This window comes from Zonotrichia albicollis, chromosome 9 (genome assembly GCF_047830755.1).
Source record: "Zonotrichia albicollis isolate bZonAlb1 chromosome 9, bZonAlb1.hap1, whole genome shotgun sequence".
NCBI lineage: Eukaryota > Metazoa > Chordata > Aves > Passeriformes > Passerellidae > Zonotrichia > Zonotrichia albicollis.
In genome coordinates this window covers 21,285,658-21,310,107 of record NC_133827.1, presented here as the reverse complement: position 1 = coordinate 21,310,107, position 24,450 = coordinate 21,285,658, and the positions used below count along the sequence as shown (strand labels likewise).

Below are 24,450 nucleotides of genomic sequence, written 5' to 3'. Positions count from 1 at the left end.
CAGCTCTGCTCCAGCCCCCATGCTGGCCCCAAGGAGGGAAGGAAGAAGGGAAGGAAGGAAGGAACAAGCAGTTTGGAAATGGGAGTCTCTCACAAAACACGCCACTTACAAATCCCAGGGTAATTTCCTCAAGCATTTTTGTATCAAGTCCTTTCAGAAATGTTTGAGGTCACACTGCCATTTTAGCAATAAAATCTGCTGCGACATGCATGTGTCAGCTTCCCACTCAACCAACTGCAGCCCTGAGGATTTTTCTGGCCTGGTAGAAAGAGGAAATGTAACACAATTTCTGAAGAACGGCTGGTCCTCCATTTCCAAACTCCATGTGGTTCCCTCGATGGCTCTTGGACACACACCCACACTTTTTTGTTCTTTTTTTTTCCTCTAATACACGTTTCCCTCTAACCAACATGCAGATTTCTCCTCCCAAACATCCACATCTCGACGTCCCAACAAGACAATCCATGTCATCCATCCAGAGGCTTTCCCAGGTAGACCAAAGTCACTTCTGTGTTACCATACACAGCAGACACTGCTGGATACAGGCAAACTTTTGGCAGTCCTCTGAAGGCAACTCCCAAGAACTCATAGCCCCTCTCAAACGCTAATGTTTTGTCTTCCATGTCCAGGATCACTCGAATCCTTTCACCTATCTGGAAACAGAGACAGGAGGGAGAGTAAAAATAACACACAGAGAGGGTCAGCATGTTCAGATGGAAACAAAAATAATGCCAAGTGGGACACAGCAGAGAATTTTAAAGCAGGGCTGTCCCATGTCTCATGATTGATTGCTCTTATGAAGGGAATTTCTCAGTTTCACCATGATCTGAAGCAGGACAGCATCCACCACCTGTTTTTGATAATAAACATGACCCTTCCCACATGAACCTGTGAGAGCACTGAGAGCAGGCACTTTGTGCTGTGTGCTTTGGAAATACTGCAGAGCTCTGGAATCTTTGCAATGGGCTCCAAGTTACCTGAGCTCTGTGTTCAGCTGCTGCTATGCTGAACAGCAAGTGCTCTATGAGGAGAAGCATCTTTAAAGACAATGGGTTAGAGAAAGGCAAGTACCACCAACAAAAAAATCCCAGAATAGATTAATATGCAGGTGCTGTCACTGACAGAGGTGTTCCTCCACCAAGGTAAAAGGAAATTTCAGTACAAAATGTGAAATGAAACACCTAAATAAATATATATGCTCCCTGCATTTATCCAGCACACATTATTTCAGATACCAATGAAAGTCCCAGACAACAGCCACAAGCAGAGCAGGCACCACACAAACTCCTGACTCTTCTCCAGCCAGCCCCAGCACTGGGAATTTCTTCTAGCCAACACTAACACACACGAGTGTTTCCTGCAAGCACGTTTTCTATGAGCAGATCACTGCACAGGTCTTAATAAACACAAAATACATCAAAGGGTCGCTGATTTGAACTTTCACACAATATTTAGGAATATCAGATGCAAGGCACTACACAGATCTTCACCTACAAGCGAAACAAAGCCACAGCACTGGGGGTCACACTGGATTATTTTAAAGTCCCTTCCAACCCATTCTCTCAATATGAGATGGAAATAACAATGATCCAGTTTAAGTTGTAACACCAGCAAATCCAGCAGTTGTGTGAGCAGGCAGAATGACAAGACAAGCACTTCTATAAGGACAAAAAGGTAGGGTGGCCTCTGCTCTTTAACACCCTGAAGTTATCTGAACATCAGATTCCAGATAAGAAATGTCACCCACAGAAGGAAGGTGGCCAGTGAGCAAAGCAGCAGCAGTCAGCACTGCTACAGGTTTTTACAGGAAGATTCTCACCTGAGCACTAACTTCAGCTCACCCTGCCACACAACAAAGGGGTACAAGCCCTCAGACGCTCACCTTGCTGTGGGGCAAGTTGCTACTTCAGAAAGCTACAACAGTCTTTCAGGTTTTATTCCAAAAAGCACCACGATGTCTAAGCAGATAGTCACAGTACAAGTTTCACACTCAGAGTTTGAGATTAAAGTGTGGGAACAACCCAGGGTCAGGTGCACTGAGCACCAGACAGGTGTAGCCGGCACAAGCAGTAAATGAACGGGGGAAAGAGCTCACAAGGTGGAATCATTTGCCTCCTGCAGGGAAGGCAAAGAGACCTTTGAGAGTCACTTAGGAGCAATTCAGCAGCCAGCCGGGACAGCGAGTGACAACCAGCACCCCCCAGCCCACTCCAAACCCCCTCACCTGGTATTTGGGCGCGTTATTGCACTGGGGGAAGCTGCCGTTCACCTCCCCGTTATGCAGCAAATTATTGTCCACCAGGTTCCAGCCCCAACTCTGGTCGTCGCTGCCCAGCAGGGCCACGTAGCCCTGGCACTGCATGGGGGCGCGCTTGGTGGCGATGCCGATGACGGCCACGGTGCCCAGCGGGCCCTCCCACCACACCTCCCAGGCGTGCCGGCCCTCACTGAAGCCGATCTTGGTGCGCGCCCCGTCCGTGCTCTGCGCGATGGGGTTGCGGTGCAGCGTGAAGCCGTTCTTCTTGATGTACACGTTCCTCGAGCAGTCGTTGGTGCTGAAGGCGTGGTGGAAGGCACGGACCTGGGCGAGACAAGGCGGGAGGGGGAGATGGACGGCGCTGCGAGCAGCCTGCTCTAGTGGGAGGCGTCCCTTCCAACCCGAACCATTGTGGCTCTAGGAGATAAAACCCTGTGGCGCTCCCCAGCCTCCCGCCCCCTCGGTTTCCAATGGCGGGTGGGCCGGAGGGCTGCGGGGGTGTCCCCGAGCGCCGGGGGAGGCGGTGAGGGGGTGTCCCGGCGGGGCGGGGGTCCCGGCCTCACCTTGCCCTTGTAGGTGGGCACGTTGCAGAGGATGTCGGTGCGCAGGGCCTCCTCGGCCAGGCAGCGGGCGGCCAGGCTGCGCCACACCTCGCTGTTCTCGTCGCCGTGCAGGACGCGGTGCCACAGCTTGCAGACCAGCGCGCAGCTCCGCAGCTCCCGCAGCTCCAGGTACGAGAACACCAGCTCCAGCACCCGCCCCGGCAGCCGCCAGCCCGGCCCTCCCCACGACGCCGCGGCCGCCCCGGGGCCGGGCCCGGGGCCGGGCCCCGCCGCCATCGCCCCCCGCGCTGCCCTCGCCCGCCCGGTGTGGCCGGGGCCGCCCGAGGCCCTCACGGCGCGGGGGCGCGCGGCGCCGCCATCTCGGCCGCGGGCACCGCCCCGCGCGTGCGCGGCGGGCGCGGGGGGCCGGCGAGGGGCGGGGGCGGCGGCGGAGCCGAGCGGAGGCCGGGGGAGGCAAGGGGAGCGCGGCGGAGCCGAGGGGAGCTGAGGTGAGAGCTGAGGGTCCCGCGCCTCCCGAGCTCCCCGGGACAGCCCCGGCAGCGCAGCGCCCCGCAGGCCGGGCCGGGCCGAGCCGAGCCGGGGGGCGGCCGCAGGGCCGGGCCTGCCTGGGCGGGGGGCGGTCGGACCGAGCTACCGCAGGGCCCGGGGGTTGGCGGGGTACGACTCACCTGGGACCCCCGGGGAGCGGCGGCCGCGAATGTGCCCCGATGAGAGCTGCGGGGGAGGTATCGGCCTTCTCTGTAGGGTTATTTGATCGCCAAGAGCGAAGTTCCTCCTCTGGTGAAATGAATGGGCTTTGGCTGCTCTTTAGATCTGGGTTAACAAGAATCACATGGAAAACATAACGTGGTTGTAAAAAAACAAAAGAAGGTAAAACCACCAGGAACAAGCGTTTGTTGCCCAGTAGTAAAATAAACGCACGGACCATGTGCTTTTCTCTGCAGCCTCCCAGTCCCTTCAACATGTTTGTGCTACCGCTTTTCGCCCTCCCCTTAATTTTCTGCTGATGTGCTGCCCTAAGCAGTGCTGTGGCACAGGCTGATGCGGGCAGGCACACCAGGAAGGGTTAAGGTTGGTGAGCGCCGTGGGTGTGCTCTGAGAGCCAATTAAATATGTTGCAACCTGTTTTAACTTAGTAATACTTCTTTTTAAAAGTCTCATTGTACTGTTTAGGTTGGAACAGAGCAGTCAGCACTGTGGTGTCGCGAAAGCTCCACTTGGGTACTGAGCTGTCCTGAGCTGTGGAGGTGCCCGATTTAACTGGACACCGGAATTTCAGGATGATCTTCTTGCTTGATGCGTTTCTGCTGCAATGACACCCACAGCCACCTCATTCAGGGCTCGTTTTTGTTTGTTTCAGGGTGTCCCTGCAGCATGGCAGCGCAGTGGAGCGGTGGCCATTCCTGCTCCGTGCTGTGCCTGGCCGTGAGCACGGAAGGGCTGGTGGCCTCCGGCGCGGAGCGGGGCGAGCTGGCGCTCTGGGACGGGGCGGGCTCGGCCGTGGCTCAGCTGCGGCTCCCGCAGGCGGAGGACGTGACCTCGGTGGTGTTCTCGGCCCGGCGGCCCAGCACGCTGTACACGGCCCACGGAGAGACCATCAGCGTGCTGGATGTGCGCTCCCTGCAGGAGCCCCTGCAGCGCTTCCACGTGAACGAGGAGGAGATCAACTGCCTGTCGGTGAACGACGCCGACAGCTTGCTGGCTGCCGCCGATGACTCGGGGGCCATAAAGGTTGTGGACTTGGAAAGCAAGAAAGTCAGCCGGTCCTTGAGACACTCCAACATCTGCTCGTCTGTTGCCTTCCGACCTCAGCGGCCTCAAAGCCTGGTTTCCTGTGGGCTGGACATGCAGGTGATTTGCATACATGTGCACGGGTATTAATGAAGTGAAACAGTAATTAGCCACCTGTGTCGTGAGGCACCCACAGACTTTCACCAAGCACGAAGGTGTTCAGCCTGCAGTCACTGTGAAGCTTCCCTCACTATTCTGAAGTAGTTTTGGGGCTATTCTGAAGTAATTTTTCCACTCAGCAGCTTCTGCCCTGTTTTTATCTTCATTGATATTTACAATTCAAAAGTGATTGGGGTGAGGGGAAATCAGAACACAGTGTAAAGCTCACTTGTGCTGTATTGGCTCTTTGCTGCACTGAGCAAAACCAGCAGCTGTCCCTAGGGATCAGTGGTGGCTGCAGATGAGATGCAAAGGATGGTGAGGAGAAGGCACAGTGCTTGAGGCAGGCAGGTAGAGCAGCGTCTTTCCAAGTAGAACGTATCACTGTGAAGACAAGTAATTTTTATCGTTTATCCTTTGTTCTGTTAGCATCTTGGAAGCATGAAATGTTCTTTGCCTTTTAAACCTTCCTATTCTCATCAAGAGGAAACTTGGTCCTTTGCATTCTGAGAAGAGCCATGCTGGGGGTTAAGCCCAGAACAGATATTTTTCAGTAATTTCTTTCCAGTGGTTGAGGCCTGACCACATTCCTGGTTTAGCCCGATATGAAAACTGTCACTTCTCAAAGGTTTCTGTGGTTCCAGCGGTGTCAGGGTGAAGTTTGTGTGACAGCTTTGAGCAGTTTCACCTTCTGTTCTTGAAATCAAAGTACATCTAACGCCCATTAGAGCAAATACATGCTGATATGTAGTATAAACTGTATTTTTCTGTGTTAAAGCCATGATGATAGAGCCTGTTTGGGAGGAGTAAGCACTCAGTCCCTCAGCTGGCTTAATATTGGTCCCTAAAATGCAGATACACCAGCTTGTGGCTGGAAACTTTTAATCAGAATTGTAAACATTTATGTACAACTCAGTACAAGTGAGCTGATTCTTTTTTGTGACTTTTTAGTGTTAGTTTCATTTATTGTAGCTCAGCAAGTTGGTTTTTGGGTGAAAGTCAGTATCCCAAAACAGGATTTCATTTGTGTGCTTTTGTACAGTGAAAAGAGCATCATTCTGCATTGAGGCTGCATTTTAGGATCTATCATTTCCCAAAGGGGAGCTTAGCTGCAGAACTCTGAAGCCTTGTGCTGCACCATGCCTCTGGACAAGTTATGAGCTCTACAAAACATGTTCTGGGCTTGTCAAACCCTCGGGGAAGCTGTGGATGATGAGAATTGAAATTCAGGTTGCTGGAGTTCTTTCAGGAGTTTTGATGAAGCAGGGGAAATGCCACGAGGACAGAAAATACTTAGTTTGCAGAAAACTCTTCAGCACTTGATGGATTCATCAGATTGTTGCAGTCCTGTCTCTGATGAAAGCAGGAGTATTTTCTGTAAGCATCACCCAGCCCCTCTGAATTACAGTAAATCACAGTTGTTGTGGAAGTAGTTTTACTGCAGCAGCAACAGAGTAACTGAAACAGGAAAGTGACAGGAAATATGTTTCAGATGTTTTAGTGTGATTTGGATCCCAGAAATGCAGAGCCAGGCTCTTTTGTGAACTAAATTTAAAGACTCCTGTACTTATTGGTGATTACTACTGAAGGAGTATTTTTATTAATAACAAATTGAAGCTTAGCTTTATGAAGCAAACAGTACACCAGTGCTGCATTAGACTGACTTGTGCTTTTTTGATCTGTTGGCCTTGAGGATGCTTATTGTCAATTCAGATCCTACAAAAGTCTTGAGAGCATTATTTTTAATTGCTCAGTATAAATCTGTAGTGCTTGAATTGCTGTACAACAGACACAGGATTTTCACTGGGGGCTTGGAGGTGGGCTGGCATTGGAAAAAGAAGTCTTAAAGCACAACCTGCCCCATCTCAGTAGGTAAAGCATGCCCTAGTCCACAGCACAAACCAGATCTACCCACTGGATATAAAAATAAATACAAATATGCCTGTTTAAAAACCACAGCCTCAACTGCTCTTTGGATTTTGCTGTCCCATTTTTCAGACACGTTCGTGGAAGTGACTATTATAGGCCAAGCAGCAGAGACAGAAATGCAGAATGATAATGATCTCTATTCACTGCTAGGGTTTCCCTGTCCCTCCTTCTCAATAATTGATGTGCAGGATGTCATGATTACAACTGCTGAGATGAATGCAAAAGCTTTTAGAGCAGTGTTTGCATCTCTTCCGTGGTCTAAAGGTCTGAGTCACTGACTGCAGAGTGTGGTGGTGGTGGGGCTTTGCAAAGCAGGCCAGAAAGATTTGCTACATTTATTAGGGCAAGTTTAACCTCATGCTTTACACCCCTTGGAGTCACACACAGCCTTTGCTCTGCTGGGACAAGAAGTGTGGTTGCTTATTTTACTATTAAATATCCAATTTGAGTAAAATACACAAACAATTTATTTTTTTCCCAGGTGATGCTGTGGAACCTGCAGAAAGTTCGTCCCTTGTGGAGCACAAACCTGCAGGAGTGTGAGATGGAGGAAGAGAGCCCTCAGTCAGCTGGGCAGTTCTTCAACCCACCTCTTGCACATTCCCTGTCCGTGGCCTCCTGTGGCAACATCTTCAGCTGTGGAGCTCAGGATGGAAAAGTCCGAATATTCCGAGTCACTGGGGCCAGGTTTGAGCATGAGCTGGAGTTCCAGGCTCACAGCCTGGGAGTCTCACAGGTGCTCTTTATGCCTGAGGGCTACTGGTTGTTGTCTGGAGGAAACGATGGGAAAGTCTTGCTCTGGGATCTCAGCAGCAACCTCGGGAAGCAGCAGAAAAGTCCAGCAAAATCTCTGCACAGGAAAAAGGCCCAAGCAGCTGCTTGCAGCAGAAAAGATGGGAAACTCAACAAAGCAGCCTCCAATGAACACCCTGCAGTTGTGCCAAAGCTCAGCATTGAGCATGGAGAGAAGGTGAACTGGCTCTCATGTGCAGAGATCAAAGGCTCCAGGAGAGTGTTGGTTGCTGACCAGAGCAGCTCTGTATCAGTGTATCCATTGCCAGAACCTTAAGGCACCCAGGTGCTTACAGAATCTGAGGGATAAAACCACTTCTGAGAGCCAGTTACCTGCACTGACAGTGACCTGGACAGGGAACCCCTCTGTCCCTGGGAAGGGAAGGGGTTTGCTGTGCACTCCTGGTGTCCCTGGCCTCGTGCTGGCTCTTTGTGGCTCACACAGCCACTCTCTCTTGCAGGGTTGGCAGCTTGCTGCTTGAATTTCAGTGAAACGGGTCTCTGTATTTAGGGGTAACATTGCTTGATGGCTCAGCTGACATAATTAAGGCTGGAGGAGAAAATTAGTGCTCAGGAGACACCCACAATGCCAAGTGAGGCTGCTGAGCAGCAGCAGGGCTGTCACTGGCTCAGCCCTAGGTGCTTTGGGCTGTTGCAGTGCTCTGTGTGATTTCTCCCATAAAGCTGTGTCCCAGCTGGCTTCAGCTGGGCATGGTGGAATCTGGTTTTCATCACACTCTGTCAGCATCTGCATAGACTAGAGATGCATCAATTAACAGCTAATCAAATGAGTTTCCCTGTGGTTGCCAACTGAATTTTTTCACTGCAGCAAAAGAAGGAGCAGGGGAACTGTTACACCTGTTTGCTGGGTCAGCTGTCAGTTAGTTGTGTATATCAGGGAAAAAGAACTATTACACTTGTCTTAATAAATGCTTTCTCTCTCACTCTTCCCTTGTCCCTAGAATCACTCTAATGGTGCCAGACCCACACAAAATTGTGTCCAAAAGTTTATTTTACTCCCATCACAGGGTGAATACCAAGGGCCAAAGGCACAGCTTCTCCTTAACCAAATACTTCCTGCCTTCCCAAAGATTTGAAACACAATGAGCAGAACTTGGCTTGCTAGAAGCTTCCCTTCATTTGCAAATTGAAGGTAGGAAGACCTAAGTGGAAATGTTACAGCTCTGGGCATGTTCAGTTCATGCTGGATTTACCATTAAGTGGGCAAATTATTTTATAAAAGGGGATTTTTCCTGGGTTATCCTTATCCTGTCACAGAACCGAATTCCTAGTGCTGGCTGAGGATCTGCTGCCCTGGTGGGAGGTTTGGGTTTGTGCTGCTGTGTTTCACCAGCTGGGCTGTTACCAGACTCCTATTATATTGGAAAAATTTTCAGCTTTTTTTTTTACATACCCAACTCTGGAATATCACATTATCTGGTTGTGCTTCCTCTCTCCACTCCTTATGGAAGAAATTCCAACTGTCTTGGTTTTGCTCAAAGCAGCTCCTTGCAACCAAACACAACTCATTCTCATCCAAATCAGATTTTACCTTCATACCTTTTTAATTTAAAAAAAAACAAAGGCAATCTGCTTGTACAGCCTTTCCCAGCAGGAGACTTTGGCCCAAGACATGATCTGGTGGGCACAACAGCAAGTTGAAGCCAAAACACAGCAATAAAATAAAAAAAGCAGAAAATTGTGGTTACTCCCTTTTGTGTTTGCTGTAAATTAGTTCATCTGTGAAGCCATGGGATGAGTGGGGCAGAGGAAGGGGCTGTGTGGTTCAGTGTGTGCCATGTCCATATGTCCATGGACGTGTGTTGGTGCATCCATGACCTATATTTGGATATACAGGCTATAAAAAGCCTGGAACAAACAACCTCCTGCAGGACTCGGATCCCCTGTCCCTGCTGCCGGCTGCAGGAGAGAGGAGCGAGCCCACTCCAGCTTTTATTCCTCCTCTGGGTGCTCTCCAGGACGATGGCGAAGGGCAGCATCTCCCTGCGCTCCCTGAACGAGACCCTGACCAGGTCCTGGGGGCTGGGGAGGGACAGGGAGGGCTGGGACATGGGACACCCACCAGGGTAACCTGGGCTTCTCTGGAAACTCCTCGGGCAGCAGGGTGGGGTGTAAACAGGGAGGGAGGAGCTCATGAACAGGCTCAATCTCTCCTTCACCCATTGGGGAGGAAAGAAGGACAGAGGCTCCATGGTGGTGTTCATTCCCTGGCTGCCATCCTGCCTGTTTGCTGCAGGATTTGAGCACTTGCTCCATCACACATGGGCTGCAGCTGCATGAGGGCACTTGGGCTGTTCAGCCTGGAGGAGGCTGAGGGGAGACATTGAGGTTTACAGCTTCTTCATGAGGGACAGACAGACAGACACTGATCTCTGTGGGGACCAGTGACAGGACCTGGGGGAATGGCCTTAAGCTGTGTCAGCGGAGGTTTAGGTTGGATATTAGAAAAATGTTCTCCCAGAGCATGGTCAGGCTTTGAAGAGGCTTCCCAGGGAATGTCACAGCACCAAAGCTGCCAAAGCTCAAGAAACATTTGGACAATGCTCTCAGGCACGGGGTGGGATTGCTGTGGGGTTGGATCCTTGTGGATCTCTTCCAACCCAGCACATTCTGTGTTTCTGTGAAATTCAGCCTTGCTGTTCTAATTGGAGATTTGAGGTGAACTTCTGATTTTCAGACCATGCCTCAGAGTCTGGAGAGTTCAAAGATAAGGAGTAAGTGGTTATCATGAGCCAAACAAAAAACCCAAGAATGGATCTTTCTTAAAAGTTTAAGGAAAGCAAATCACCATCACTGGGGAATCAGGTGATGCTGATTCACCCTCCATTTCCAAAGCCTGCACTTGGCAGAGGAACGTGACCAACAGGTTCATGGACTTCCTGAAAAACAATCCAGCCTCAGCTGCCCCTGCTGGCACTGCTCCGTGCTGGGCTGTGCAGCAGCAGGCACCAGTGGGGGTGGCTCAGAGTTTTACAAAGATATGAGCATGGATCTTCAGGAAAAACAGTCAAAAGAGGGTCTGAAATTCGCAGCAGTTAGAGGCAGGCAGGATACTGTCCTCACTCTCTGGATTTTCACATTACTGGGAGGGAGGTGAGGCCCTGGCACAGCTGTAACTTCCCCTGCATCCCTGGAAGTGTCCAAGGCCAGGTTGGATGGGCCTTGGAGCAACCTGGGATAGGGGAAGGTGTCCCTGCCCATGACAGGGAGTGGAATGAGGTGGGCTCTTCCAACCCCAACCATTCTGGGATTCTGTGACATTTTACATTTAAAGGCAAACTATGCAGTGTTGAGACATTTAAAAGTGAAATCAGGTGTGAGACATACAACTGTGGTTTACCTGCAGTGAAAAGGATCCCTGTCAAGAGTATCCCAGCTGATGGGATGCAGTACTTCTGCTCAGGAAATGAATGATTATGTGTTGACAGACAGACAGCTGCCAGACTGGGAAAGAAACTGTTCCTCTTGCTGAGATATTGCTCATACTGTTGGTTCACCCACAGCCTGGGTGACTCTGATTCACACAATGGTGAGCACAAAAGTAACAACTGGAGACCTGACCAGAGGGAGAAACAGTGAAACAGCTCCTGAAAGAAAAAATTGAAAATTAATTCTGTGGGAAACTGCTTGGAGAAGTGTGTGTCTAACATACCATGGAGTGAGGGAATGGGGAGAGCTTGGAGAAGTGTGGGATGCTGCACTGGCCTGGAAAATCAAACCCACAGAGTGACAGCTCCAAAATGTCATTTTCTGTAAATGCCTGAATAGCAGAAATTATGTTTCACATAGAACCACACTTGCAGAGAATTGGGAATGCTGGAGCTTCTATTGCATGGCTTCCAATTATGTTCTGTGTGCTAATGACAGGAATTTGAAAAGCTTTCTGGTAAAGAATGGGGATGTGGTTTGTGTGTACACTAGTCAGAGGTAGAGGTCACTGACTTAGTGGTAACTTCACTTACACTAAAGGGAAAAGTGTTCAGAGGTCATGATGGAAATGAAAACAGGAGGTTTAATCCATTCTTCCTCTTTTCATTCCAAACTTAGATCAGGAGGCAGCAGCACTCAGTCTATCAGAATTCACTTACAGCTGTGGGAATTCAGTGTGGTATAACTGAGCAGACATTTTTAGATTCAAAACTGGCAAATGCTGAACTGTTTGTTGGAGGTGCTTAAAAATACAGAAGATTAATTTACAGACAGGCAATAAAAACAATGTTTGAGAGACAAAACTGGTCAAATAGTAAAACATTGGACTGAAGGCTGCTGAGGAACTGCTGCTGCAGAGAGTAGCATTAGTGATGAGATCTTAGATAACTTCACTCTTACTTGCAGAGAAGGAAGTTGGAGAATGGGCTGTGAGGAAGCTTATTTACCATGATAAAAAGCTGCAAACCAGCAATTCACCGGGCAGAACACTCATTATTATCTGACAGCCCAGCTCTGAAAGTCACTCATAGCAAACCCCAACTCACCTCAGTTTCTGCTCTTGCTCTCTCTGTGCTGACAGATTCAATCCAATTATGACACATCAATCCTTCCAGTTCTTCTCAACTCCCTACATTTCTACATGTCACCAGCTTAGTTTTCCAATTAAAGTTCTATTTTTGTCCCAAAATTCTTGCTGAAGCGAGAGGAGTCCTACACCAGAAAGAGGAACTTCACCAGGCTGCAGAGGAAGCCTCTAGCCCCAGGAAACAACAGAAAATCGTTAGACAAGGATCTGCACAATCGGCCAGACAATGAATTAAGGTCGGGGATACTTAGTAAAATATGCCACTGTTGAAGTCTTTATTTTCTCCTCATTCAGGTCAGCTGCAGACAGAATCCAAAGAAAGGTTTGGTTTGGTGAAAGGGGAGGCAGGGAGAGGGAGGAGCTGCTGATAGGAAAAAATGGCATTTTTAGTCCATCTCTTATGACAGGCATTAAAATACCATGGGATACATGTCAAAGAATGGAAAAATATTGGAAGGGTTTTCTTTTTGGCTTTTTATCTTTCAATGTCATCACCAGCTGCTGTGTATTTTGTCCTTACAGAAGCAATGGAGCAAACTAGGAATGAAAGAAGGAAAAATCTGTAGGTAATAATATTTGCTGATAGTGTAATTATTGTTAGCTGATACAGCCTGAAGTTTTGCCAGTAAAATAAAAAGAAAGATCACAAAAAATTCTGTAAGGAGGAGATGATGCTCTGCTAGTAAATCACTATTGACTACATAGTACTGTCAACAGAGATGTTCAGTACTTAGGAAGGAACTTTGAATTATTTACATTAGCTCTCAGATCCTCAGGATTCTCAATAACACACCTCGATGTCAATCAGGTAACAGGAAAATGTGGAGAAAACTATGTTTATAAAAACCACCCACAGTGACAGAAGCCCAGCACACCCTGTATCTCCAGGAAAGAGAGAAATGGTACAAAAATAAATCCTGGCATTCCCTTGTACCTTGTCTCAATACAGCAAGTTCTTTTAAACCAGGCAGTTTTCTTCAGCAAAAGTGGAGTGGCTTACAGCTCAAAGCCTCATCTTTATAATTTACAGTTTTAAATAGGAGAAACCACAACAGATACCAAATAATGAAAAAGCAGTTAATAAATACAAGCCATGAAGTAGTTTTTATCACAGTCATTCCATGGAAGGACAGTCCTATTAAAAAAACCACTGCGGGTGGCTTGTTTATTATTTGTATAATTTTTAACCAGAATTTAACCATATTTTAACCAAATTTTAACCAGAATTTAACCATAATTTTTAATGGTAAGTTCTGCTCAAAGTTAAATGAAAATGGTTCAAAAGACATTACAAATAAAAGCATAAATCACCTCAAAATGTGCTAGAGAAAAACCTATGATACTGCAAATGCATATGGTTGAGAGCCAAAGATATATCTACATACTAATTTTGCAGCTGTTTTTGGAGATGTCAGGATCATTGCACCAGGCAATAGCCAAAAAGAAGTAACAACAAACTTTGACTTTTAGTGTTGTTTGCTCTCACAAACCATGGGAGGACCCCCAGAACGGGGTCTGAAGCTGTTCACAATGCAATGCCACGGCAGAAAGCCCCAAATCCTTCTGAAATTCCCTTACTGTTGTTTTCCACCGGCCAGAGTAGAAAGCAGGCTGCTGTCCCTGGAGGCTCGGTTCGCTCAGCTGGACTCCAGCCTGCAGAGCCTGGAGCTCGAGTTTGACCGGCAGGAGGAGATGCTGGAGGAAGACCTGAGGCGGGAAGTGCCCTGGGCACCTGCGGCCAGGTGAGCTCGGCCAGGGAACACACCGGGAAAAACGCCAATCACCTGGTTTTAACATTTTAATAGTAATAAAATGGTTATAAAAATAGTAATATAATTAGAGTAATAAAAATTTGGACTATTTGGATTAGGACAATATGAGACAATAGAAACAGAGTTACAGACAGTCCAGGTACCTTTTCTAGGCAACATAAGCCCGAAAAAGGACACACATTAACAGAGGATTAATCCTTAAAAACAATAACCCGTTGCATATTCATACATGTGTGAAAAATGCATGTATTTTATTTTTGCCTTTTCGCAAATATTAAAATGAATATATGTTGTGTTAGAAAGCAATGCTGTACTAATTCTCTTAAGTACTGTGTTAAATATAGTTTAAAGTTATAAAAAAATGTTAAAATAGAAACTATGCTATGTAAGGTACTTTTTTAAAGAAAGGACTCACAGTGAGATAGCAGCCACAGGACACCTGAATCTTTCAGAGAAAAAGAAATTATTGCCCTCTTATGAGAAGAAACGAACTTCTTCCCACCTCGAAGGCACTGTTAAGATTCAGAGGGAGAAGCTGACAATGACCAGACAGAATCCTGTGTTTGAATGGAATTTATGCATCATGCATGAGGTGTATGAATATGCAACGGGTTATTGTTTTTAAGGATTAATCCTCTGTTAATGTGTGTCCTTTTTCGGGCTTGTGCTGCCCAGAAAAAGGTACCCGGACTGTCTGTAATTCTTTGTTTTTATTGTCTCATATTGTCCTAATTCAATTTGTCCAAATTATTATTACTCTAATTGTATTGCTATTTTTATAACCATTTTATTACTATTAAACTTGTAAAATTTTAAAAACAAGTGATTGGCGTTTTTCACACATCTCATACATGATGCATAAATTCCATTCAAACAAAGGATTCTGTCAGGTCAGTGTCAACTTCTTCTGAATCCTGACGGCTCTTCAGGGCTGAGGGAGGCAGGAAGAAGTTAATTTCTTCTGATAAGAGAGCAATAAATTCTCTTTCTCTGAAAGATTCAGGTGTCCAGTGGCTGCTATCTCGCTGCGAGTCCTTTCTTTTAAAAAAAAGTATCTTCCATAGCATAGTTTCTATTTTAACATAATGTTACAGCCTAGAAGTATAGCTAACACACTACTTAAGAGAATTAACACAGCATCACTTTCTAACATAACACATCTAATATTCATTTGAATATTTGCAGAAAGCCAATCATAAAATACGCATTTTTCACAAAACCAAGGACCAAAGGCAAGGAGCAGAGCCCCGCTCCAAGCCCGCCCGGCCTTGGGCACTGCCAGGCCCGGGGTGGCCGCGGTGTCCCGGGCTGGGCACGGCTCCGCGGGCCAGGCTGTGCCAGGCCTGAGCCCCCTCCCAGGGAAGGATTCATCCCTGCCATCCCGCCTAACGCTGCCCTCTGGCTGTGGGAAGCCATTCCCGCCCGACCTATCACAACAGCCGAGCCCGCCTTCCCTCTGAGGGCTGTGTCTCCCAGCAGGCTCGGCGGAGCAGACGGAAGAGCAGAAGGAGGAGACAGAAGAAGAGGAGGAGAAGAAGGAAGGAGGAAAGGAGAAGGAGGAGAAGCGGGAGGAGGAGGAGGCGGAGCCGGAGCCGTGAGGCGGGCGGCGGGAACAGCTCCTGAGTGAGGGGCGGGGCGCAGCGCAGCCGCCATTGCGGGAGCCGCGGCCTTTGGCGGCCTCCGGAGCGGTGGGTGCCGAGTCCGCGCTGGGACCCTCAGGGGCTGGGGGTGACGGGCCCGCAGGGGGAACAGGGACCCCTTTTCCGTGGGCACCGACCTCCTGCGGGTTGGTTTTTGTTTTGTCAATAAAAATAGCGGAAATCATAAAACTCGCCTTAACGTGTATTTGTCTCCATGGAGAGTTCTCTGTGAGGTATGGCAGCCTTTTTTTTCCAAAGGCCTCCTGTCTTTGAAGCTGCCTGTTTAAGAAGCTTGTATCTTAAATGTCAGTGGGTTTTTTATTTTGCTGTATGTGTCTTTGTTTTCTCTCCTACAGTATTGCTGGGCCAAGTGGAAAAATCGCGTGAGGAGACAGATGACCCCCACAGTTTCAAGTCATACAAGAAGGTGCTGAAGTTTTAATTCTTCATTTATCTTAAGAAAAAAAAGGAATTTTAGCTTTGTAGTCATACCTTAAGCCAGCAAATGAATGAGGAAGAAGCTGCTCTGCTCTGGGGTATTTCACCTTCAGAATAAGCTATAAGCAAGCTTGTGCCAAAAGCAGCTCTCAAAGGATGTGCATATACTGAAAAAATGAGTGAATGGAAGGTGAAGGTAACTGGAATAACACATCCAGCACCTCTTATCGTAGATAGGGAGAAGAGGGGAGTAACAGTATATGTGCATATACTGAAAAAATGAGTGAATGGAAGGTGAAGGTAAATGGAGTAACAAATCCAGCGCCTCTTACCATAGGTAGGGAGAAGAGGGGAGTAACAGAGGTGGCTGGAAGAACTCTCACCTTCTTTTTCCCCCTCTCCTTGCTATTCCCAAAGCATCTGTTTCAGCTCAAAGGAAAGTGCAGTAGGAAAACTTGGTACAGTTTTTCTATGACTTCTGTAAAGCTCTGCTTCTTCCTCAGGAATCTCTCAGGCCCTGAGAAAAGCAACCACTTAAGCAGGCTTCTAAATCCACTAACATTTTCCTGAAGTAGCTGTAAAACATTTTCTATTTTCCTTTATATTTTACTTCCCATAAGGAACCTAAATGTTTCTTTTTACTTTCAGGCCCTGATGTTGTCCTAGTGCTGTTCCTCCACCTCGAGCCAGCATGTCGAAGAAATCCAAAGCCCCGCTGTCCTTGTCCGACTGCCTGTGCCAGATTTGCATGGAGATCTTTGTGGAGCCTGTCACATTGCCATGCAGCCATACCCTGTGCAACTCCTGCTTCCAGATGACAGTGGAAAAGGCCAGCCTTTCTTGCCCCTTCTGTCGGCGTCGGGTTTCTTCCTGGGCACGCTACAACACCCGCAGGAACACTCTGATCAACTGGGAGCTCTGGGAGAAGATTCAGAAGGATTACCCGGAGGAGTGCGAGCGCAGGATGAACGGACAGGATTTGGATGAGGAAAGTAAGTGAAGTGTCACTTGTCCTGGCATGTCTCTGCTTTGTCACAGGAATTGCTGTGGGTGGCTTCAGAGCTGTGGGTAGAGAGGTGTGTTACTGCTGGCAGAGACAGAGCTCTCCTGCAAAAGGGGCAGGAGAGAGGTGGGCAATGCCTTGATTTGTAGCACAGAAGATAAAAATTACGTTGGTGATTTCAGTGGGTATTTGTTCATGCCTTTCGTGTGGGCTATCAGTGCCTGGCCTTGTTCGTTGCTCATTTGCAACTGTAGCATCTGCAAGCAGAGTGTTTGAGTCTGTGGGTGTGTTTCTTTATCACTGTCAAGTGAGTGAAGTGGTTAAAAGATTGTCAGGTTTTAGTTAGTTTGGTTGAAATTCCAGAGGGTTCAGTCAATGCAAGAATCTGTGAGCTGAAAGATGTGGTGTCAGAGAGAAGGAAGTGAGATCTGATTAACTTTTTGAAGAAGGATTTTGGGGTTTATGATGTTGCAAGCGCCCTTGGCGGACGTTTTGATAGGTTGGCCTTAGGGAAATGTGTTCCACAAAGAGAGTGAAATACACAAATTATGGTCAGGGTACCAACAGAGAATGAATGAGAGAATGGTTTGGATTGGGTGAGACCTTTCCACCCTGGCCTTGGACACTTCCAGGGGTGGGGCAGCCACAGTTTCTCTGGGAGACTTGTTCCATTGTATTTGCTTTTTATACAGTGCTTGGGAAACACTGCCTGTCCCTGTCACTCTGTAACACCACACTTCTCTACTGTGTAAACTTTATTCCTTGGTGTTTTTTGCTTTATTCCTTCCTTTTTTCAATCACACCACTTGATTTAAGTCAAGTCATTCCCATGACAGGGGAATGATGAATCCTTTGTTGTTGTGGTTAATATCCTTTGTTGTTGTTGAAACCCTTTGTTGCTGACTGTCCTGACTTTGTGTTTGTTGACTTTGGTTTTTTCCTCTCCTTCCTAGTTTGTGTCCCCAAGCCACAGCACCAGCTGAGCAAGCCTGGGGAGCTGAGGCAGGAATATGAAGCAGAGATTAGTAAGGTAAGTCTAAAAATATGTTTAAAAAGCATAAATGCTTTGTATCCAGTTATTTGAATTGTTCCTACAAACAGCTGTAATTTTATTTAATAATAAAGATACTTAAAGGGCACTGCAGCTGCAAGGACATACTGGTCACTCCTGAATCATGAATTAAATTGGTGGAAGAGATTTATTTGTATTTGACATGAGGTGATCTATATATTTGACATTCTTGATCTATACCTCTTACCTCATCTCTCAGTCAATGTACATAAAAGTAGCAAATGTAGAAATTTGAAACTGTTTGGACTTTGGTTTTATATTTGTCTTCTTGATTTCCCTCCAAGTAAGAGACTGCAACTAGATAACTTTTAGTAATGACCATAGAGCATTTTCTCTGTTCTTTGTTCACTCTGTTACCTTTGCATATTTGAAAATCACGAAAAGATTTTTTTAAATTCTCCATTTTGGCCTATTTAAGGATTCTTCCTCCAATTCAGACACAGTAGAATTAAGATTTAGAGCTGGAAGGTGTGGGAATGCACCTTTCCCTGAGAGCCCCTTGCTGGTGATTACAGGATCACATGGAGCAGAGGACTGGGGGGAATTTCCAAAGAAAGCTTTATTCTTGAAGTGCTTTGCTGTCCTTGTGGAGTTGCTGGTAACTGATCTCTCAGCATGTCTGCTGTAAGAAAGGCAGATGTAAAATTCCTGGCCTGCTGCTTTGGGTTTTGCATGTTTCAAGAGAGCAGCACTCTTCTAAAAGAGAGATGTGCTATCTTTGGGATATGTAATGATAAAAGCAGGTTGAGCAAATGCTGTGGGACAGCTGGCATTCAGCCTTAGACAGAATTCTGATCCCACTTTCTCTGTACAACTTGGAGATCTTAGCTTTGTTACTAACACTTTGAGAAGGTGAACAATGGAGTTTAACCTTGCAGGTTAATGGTATAATCTTAGAGAAACCAAAAAGTTTAACGCTGTGGTCAAACCCAAGGCTCCACACACAGCACCCATGTGATCCTTACATCTTTGAGGCTCCTGCAATGAAATGCTGCTGCATTTTGTGAACAGTGAGTGGTTCAAGTTTAAGCAGTATCAGCTGAGAGGTCCTGGTGTAAAGTGTGGCCCTGCAGTGGTAACCTGGTGGATTTTTTCAAACACCTGCTGTAGGTGGAGGCAGAAAGGCGAGCACACGAGCAGGAGGAGAACAAAGCCAGTGAGGAGTACATCCAGAGGCTGCTGGCTGAGGAGGAGGAGGAGCACAGGCTGGCAGAAGAGAGAAGGAAGGAGATGGAGAAGCAGCTGAAGCAAGATGAAGAGCTGGCCTGGCAGCTAAGTAACAGCCTGGTGAGTTAGGATTGAGTGCGACAGCAGCAAATATCAATATAGTGCAAGCAACTTGGACTTCTCAGAGCAAATGTTAAAATTTGGAATAGTTCAAATTTATTTTCGTTGTAGTTGAAAGCTGTTGTCACCCCTCATTAATTTTTGAAGCCTGTCTAATATGCACTTGAAATCCAGCATCCACCACGTGTGCTGCATGTTTTCATTGTGAGACATTTTAAAACATTGATTTTTTGCTGTATGCTTCCTTTTCCTCATCTTCTTTAAAATCCTTCTTTGGAAGAAATGAGTATGTGTAACCCATACATACAGTGAAAATGTACCTTACATTTTGGGGTTTTTTTTTTTGTTTTATTAATTTGTTTTGCTTAGTTGAATTTTTGCTGCCCAATGATGAAACCTGTGTTCTTATTTGAGCAAAGCCTCCTGTCCCTCAGTGTTAGATCCAGGAAGGTGTAAGGAGCAGGTAACATTTCTTTCTCTGTAACCATCTGTAACTCACAGTTCTAGAATTCTTTGGACAACAGTAACAGATTCTGCATCAAAACCCAAGTAGTTCCTGGAGGTTTCTGCAGTTTGTGTTGTGTTTTGCTTTACCTAATGCTATTTTTACTTGGCTGGAAGAATGAAGATCCTGAGGGACACATGCCTGGCAGCCCATCACCAGCACACAGCCTCTCCCTTCAGACATCCCCACTGCTCCTGAGCAAGGCAAAGAACAAACCAAGCAACTCTGGAGACATTCAGAAGTAAGGGATTCAGCCAAGTGTTTCTTTAATTATTGGCCTTTTTCAGTGTCTCTCTGCCCCATTTGCTTCTTTAAAATGCTGTAGGCCAGCTTCTTGAGATAATTTGGGACAAATGTGAAAATTTTGAAGTTTAAAACATTTCCTCATAGGAGGAGAAGGGAAACACTTGCCTTCTTGTTGTTTTTTGTTTGTCAGAATGAGCCTGAAGATCTTGAATCATGCAAAGAACTGACAATTCAAGGACAAAATATTTATCCTTTTTTTCTTTTTAAGGTATCTGTCTCCAAAGAATTCCGGTATGTTGGGATCAGCATTGTTCTCCAGTACCACAAAAAGAGGAGGGAGCAACTCTATCTCTGGGGTAACAGGAATCATTTTGTTACAAATCTCACAGTTAGCAATTATGGGATATTTTCCCCTTGCCTGTAGGGTTCCAGTCCTCTATTCCCCTTGCACATTGGCACTGGGCAGGTTATACTGCCCTTTTTCAGCTACTTTTGGTATTCATGATTGGCAGTTCTGGAGCCTGCTGGAGGAGGGTGCACCCTGATTTACATCATTCCATGGCTGTCTGATCATTCCTGTAAGGCCTCCAAAGATGATGAGCAGGCTTGCACATTTAGTCTGAATCACTGATAAAAGGAAAATGCTGTAGAGGTTTCAGTCTTTTAGCTGGGATTCTGCATTATTATTAGTTATTTCAAATATTTTCATTATTATTAAACAGTTAGGTATTTTTAAAAAAGAGAAGTATCTGAGTTGCTGTCCCAGAGCACTCAGGCAATGCAGCCATGAGAAGTGTTTGGGCTTTTGATAAATTTACTTCATTAGTGATGTCTCTGTTTTCTTCAGGAGACCAACAGCAATGAAGGCAGCAGTTCTGCAGGGCAGGATGAGCAAGAGGAAATGCCAACCCTGTCTCCACAGCTGACCAGTGTAAATAAAGATTCTGGAACTAAGGATTCATTTCTGGAATCGTGCATGAACTATTTCAGTGCCTCAGCTTCAGGTGAAACTGCCACAAAGCAGGAAGAAGCACCAGGACCAAATGGTTTAGAAGATGGAGTTCCAGATGCACTTCATGGAACCACAGAAGGGGAAGGGTCTAGGACAGTTCTTCTTAGATCTAATGGAGATGATGATGGAATTGAGTCCGACAGTGGCAATTTGACACATGAACAAAGGGTAAACCTTGAAGAGGCTGATGAGACTTGTACCTCTGGTCAGTTAGGAATGAATTGTGTGATGTCTGACAGCCAGACCGTGTTGCCTGGTCTGGGGAAGGAGGCTGGACACTCAAATGCAGAGACACCAGAAAGGCCACAGAACTCTAGGGAGACCCCCAAAAGGAAGCTATTGGAAGCCCCAGCTGATGCCATGATTGACTTGGACATGCTTGATAAGAGGAGAAGAACCTTTTCAGAAAGTGCAGAAGACCAAGGAGAGCAGATGGATGATTTTAACTTGCAGACACAAAGAGCCTTTGAGCAGGAGTTCTATGAGAGGCGCAGGCAGGAGGAGCAGGACAGGCTCTTGGCCCTGCAGCTGCAGAAGGAGCTGGACAAGGAGGAGAGGACACTGAACAGGCAGAAGGGATCTCCTGACGAGTATTTGCTTCGTACCAAACCACCTCCTCGCTCTGGGAAAGACTCTGCTGCCAGGAAGGGAAGCTCCAAGGGGACAAAAGACTCAAAGGGATCAAAAAGTCAGGCTGAAACCAATCACCACAAATCTAGGAAAGGTTCCTGCAATGAAAACTGGCAGTCACCTGCCAGGGTCAGGGTGAAATCCCCCAGCATCAAGGAAGGAAAGGTTTTGAATTGTGTGGTTAATACCAGTGACACAAATGATATTTGTTCACTGCCTAAGAACAAGCAAAAAACAATCCTGCAGATGTTTAAAAGCCCTGTTGCAGAGTAGATCAGAGCCATGGACACCTGGTGGAGTGGGAATGGGAACTGTGGTGATGTTCTCCTGTGCTGGCAAAGCTTCCCTATGCAGTTTTGAGTGGTTGCCTTGGAGGGGAACCACTTTGGGCAGCAGTTCTGTGAGTTCTGAGAAGTTTTAGCAACATACACCGCCAGAATGTAACATTTTTTAATTGTTCCTTTCTTGAATTATTGTTTTTTTGCACTTGCAGCACTTCTTGCAGAAATGGGAGCATTTCTTATTCTCTAACTTGCATTTACATGGTGTGGAGTGTGAATACTGGTAGTATTGTGAATACTGGTAGTTGGAAAGCAATAAGTGATGGTCTGATCTGGAAATGAGAGTCCAAAGGCTTTGATGGAAAAAATGCACATTCCGTGGAGGAAACAAATGAAAAACGAGTCTGTATTCCTAGCTGGCTGTCAGCTGCAAGGTTGAAGCTTCCTTCACACAAGCACTGTTCTGTACATTGAAGCACCTTGCTGGAATTGCATTGTTGGCACACGCACTGACAGGAGTGTGAGCAGACAGCCACTCTTTCCCTCTCAATGCTGACCCTCCCTTCAACAAAAAGGAAACAAACAGATCATTCTCCACTGCCAAAGCCAAGGATCTTCCATGGATGCCAAGGCTGTGGGCTCCCATTCACCTCTGCTCACAAAGATCCCTCCTGCAGGTTCCATTTTCCCTGTTAAGAACAAGATACTTTGTTTTCTTGTTGTTAATGTCCTGTTAATGATACATATGAATGTACAATGGTGTTCCTATACTTTATGCAGTTTAATTTTCATACTCAAACTGGTTTGAGTGTGATTAAAACAATATTCCAAAGCCAGTTATGATGGAGAAAGTTAAAAGGGAAAGAAGCAACTGAAGACTAGAGTTGTCAGTAATGACATAACTGAATTAGAAATTCACATAACTGCCTTGCCTGGCTGTAACTGTTCCCCTCCATTTTAGAGGCACTACTAAATACTGTTCCTGTTGGTTTTAAAACTAAAATAACTCAAAAAAATTTTTAATTTAAACATGGAGGTGCTGAGGCCTGTAGGAAGTTGAGGCTGGGGAAAAGGCAACCAGATCCTACTATGCAGAGGAAGTTTTCTTGCTAATTGTTCCATCTGTTTTATGAAGCCATATTTTGGCTTTTCTTTGCTTCTTTGGAGCTACTTTTGCACTGTCTGTGCTTGAAATGGAGCCAAGTGCCAGCTGCAGTCCTGAAGGGTTTGTGTTAATCATCAAAGTCAGCAGATGTTTGAGTTCTGTCCATTTTTTGAACACCGTTGATGACTTTAATTCTGTTCTAAGACATTCATGCCAGATTTGTTTCTTCAGCAGCATCTTCTGATGGTTTAAGTTTTAAACAAACAAGTTTTATGGAAAGCATGACCAGCACACTGAGCCAAAAATATGATTGTTGGGATTTTTTTCCCTCAGGGCCTGCACATCCCTTATCATTGGTGGGCTCCTCATAAATAAATAAATATTTGTTCTGTTCAGAGATGTTTTTTGAGAAAGTTACAACAGGTGGCCAGTGGCAAATCCTTTGCTTTTTCTCCTGTTGCCTCAGCCATTGTTCTGGAAGCTTTCCTTCAATATGGGTCTGTTTTTCCTTAATCCTTAACACAGTTGGGATTATTTTCTGATTTACCCATGATGTCAAAAAAAAAATTTAATTAAAGGGTTTTTTTAAGGCAGAGCTACTGACTGTTTCCATGCTGGTGCCTCTCAGCCTGTCCAGTCAGGGTAAGCCTGTAAAAAAACAATCCCCATTTTCAAAGCTGAATGCAAAACAAAACAGGACTAAAAATTTAAAGATTGATTGTTAGATAAAACAAATCTTAACTGCAAAATGTAGGAAATCTGTCACCTATAGCAGCAGCCTTATCTGAGGTGAGATGCTGCAAGCCCCCAAATGATCCCATTCCTCACTATATCCATGGCACAAGAATGCTCACCAGGCATAATTTGGCTTCTTCTTTTAGATCTTCATTGTTAGAGGTGGAATTTGGCTGAGTGGATTTTGGTTGTACCAACAGCTTGTTTCTGACCCTGTGGTCTGGAACCTTTGAAGGAGGTGAAATCAATTTTGTTTTACTGGTGAAGCAGGAGTGTATTTGAGATTGCTGGGCTGTAACAGTTCACTGCTGCTCACCTGCCTTCAGCCCTGGTGATTAATTTGTCTCGTTTGTGAACAAGTTCAGCTCATCCAACTGCCAGGAAAAACAAACCAAGTGCCAAAACCCCAAATACTTCACAGGCTTGGTTGCTTCTCTGAGCACCAGAGCTGCTGTGGGGATGGGAGGCAATAAGAGAGGGAGCAGATGGACCTGTTTCCATGGCAGTGAGGTAATAAATTATTAGAATTTTAGGGAAATCTCGGCTTTCTGTGGTACTCAAAGTTGACAAGTGTTACTGGCAAGGTGTTCAGCAGCAAGGCAGCCACATTCCTGCTGTGTCTGGAAACTGGAAGGGAGTAAAACATTCCTTTCCTGACATTCCTTCAGGTGGCCTGGGGATCAGAAACACCTGGTACAGTAGGTGGGGACAAATTCAAGGGTTTCTTATTCTGGCTTTGTGACAGTGATGGCAGGG

The 24,450-nt window shown here is 46.3% G+C and overlaps 3 protein-coding genes and 1 long non-coding RNA gene across 7 annotated transcripts; 2 read left to right on the top strand and 2 right to left on the bottom strand.

Moving 5' to 3' along the window:
- Positions 1–338: 338 nt before the first annotated feature.
- Positions 339–3,096, bottom strand: FBXO45 (F-box protein 45). The gene is made up of 3 exons (XM_074546923.1): positions 2,821–3,096; positions 2,225–2,581; positions 339–653 (listed from the first exon to the last, which is right to left on the bottom strand). The coding sequence occupies exons 1-3, from the start codon at positions 3,094–3,096 to the stop codon at positions 468–470; spliced, it is 819 nt and encodes a 272-aa protein (XP_074403024.1). The 3' UTR covers positions 339–467.
- Positions 3,097–3,208: 112 nt separating this feature from the next.
- WDR53 (WD repeat domain 53) lies at positions 3,209–9,015 on the top strand. Its single transcript, XM_074546920.1, has 3 exons — positions 3,209–3,308; positions 4,181–4,671; positions 7,121–9,015. Exons 2-3 carry the CDS (start codon positions 4,195–4,197, stop codon positions 7,706–7,708), a joined length of 1,065 nt encoding a protein of 354 aa, XP_074403021.1. The 5' UTR covers positions 3,209–3,308; positions 4,181–4,194; the 3' UTR covers positions 7,709–9,015.
- Positions 8,456–13,569, bottom strand: LOC113459587 (uncharacterized). Its single transcript, XR_012581587.1, has 2 exons — positions 11,928–13,569; positions 8,456–11,039 (listed from the first exon to the last, which is right to left on the bottom strand). It is a non-coding gene; the product is annotated as an uncharacterized LOC113459587 (long non-coding RNA).
- Positions 9,309–23,354, top strand: RNF168 (ring finger protein 168). 4 transcript variants are annotated; one of them, XM_074546918.1, is made up of 11 exons: positions 9,327–9,464; positions 12,491–12,534; positions 13,567–13,710; positions 15,220–15,613; positions 15,737–15,807; positions 16,467–16,810; positions 17,775–17,851; positions 19,004–19,180; positions 19,802–19,926; positions 20,200–20,287; positions 20,779–23,354. In XM_074546918.1, exons 6-11 carry the CDS (start codon positions 16,510–16,512, stop codon positions 21,844–21,846), a joined length of 1,836 nt encoding a protein of 611 aa, XP_074403019.1. In that variant the 5' UTR covers positions 9,327–9,464; positions 12,491–12,534; positions 13,567–13,710; positions 15,220–15,613; positions 15,737–15,807; positions 16,467–16,509; the 3' UTR covers positions 21,847–23,354. The 4 variants fall into 4 exon arrangements, with proteins under 4 accessions (XP_074403018.1, XP_074403017.1, XP_074403020.1 ...); XM_074546917.1 differs by lacking the exon at positions 12,491–12,534 and having other exon boundaries at positions 9,309–9,464; positions 15,220–15,428; XM_074546916.1 differs by lacking the exon at positions 12,491–12,534 and having other exon boundaries at positions 9,309–9,464.
- Positions 23,355–24,450: the final 1,096 nt, after the last annotated feature.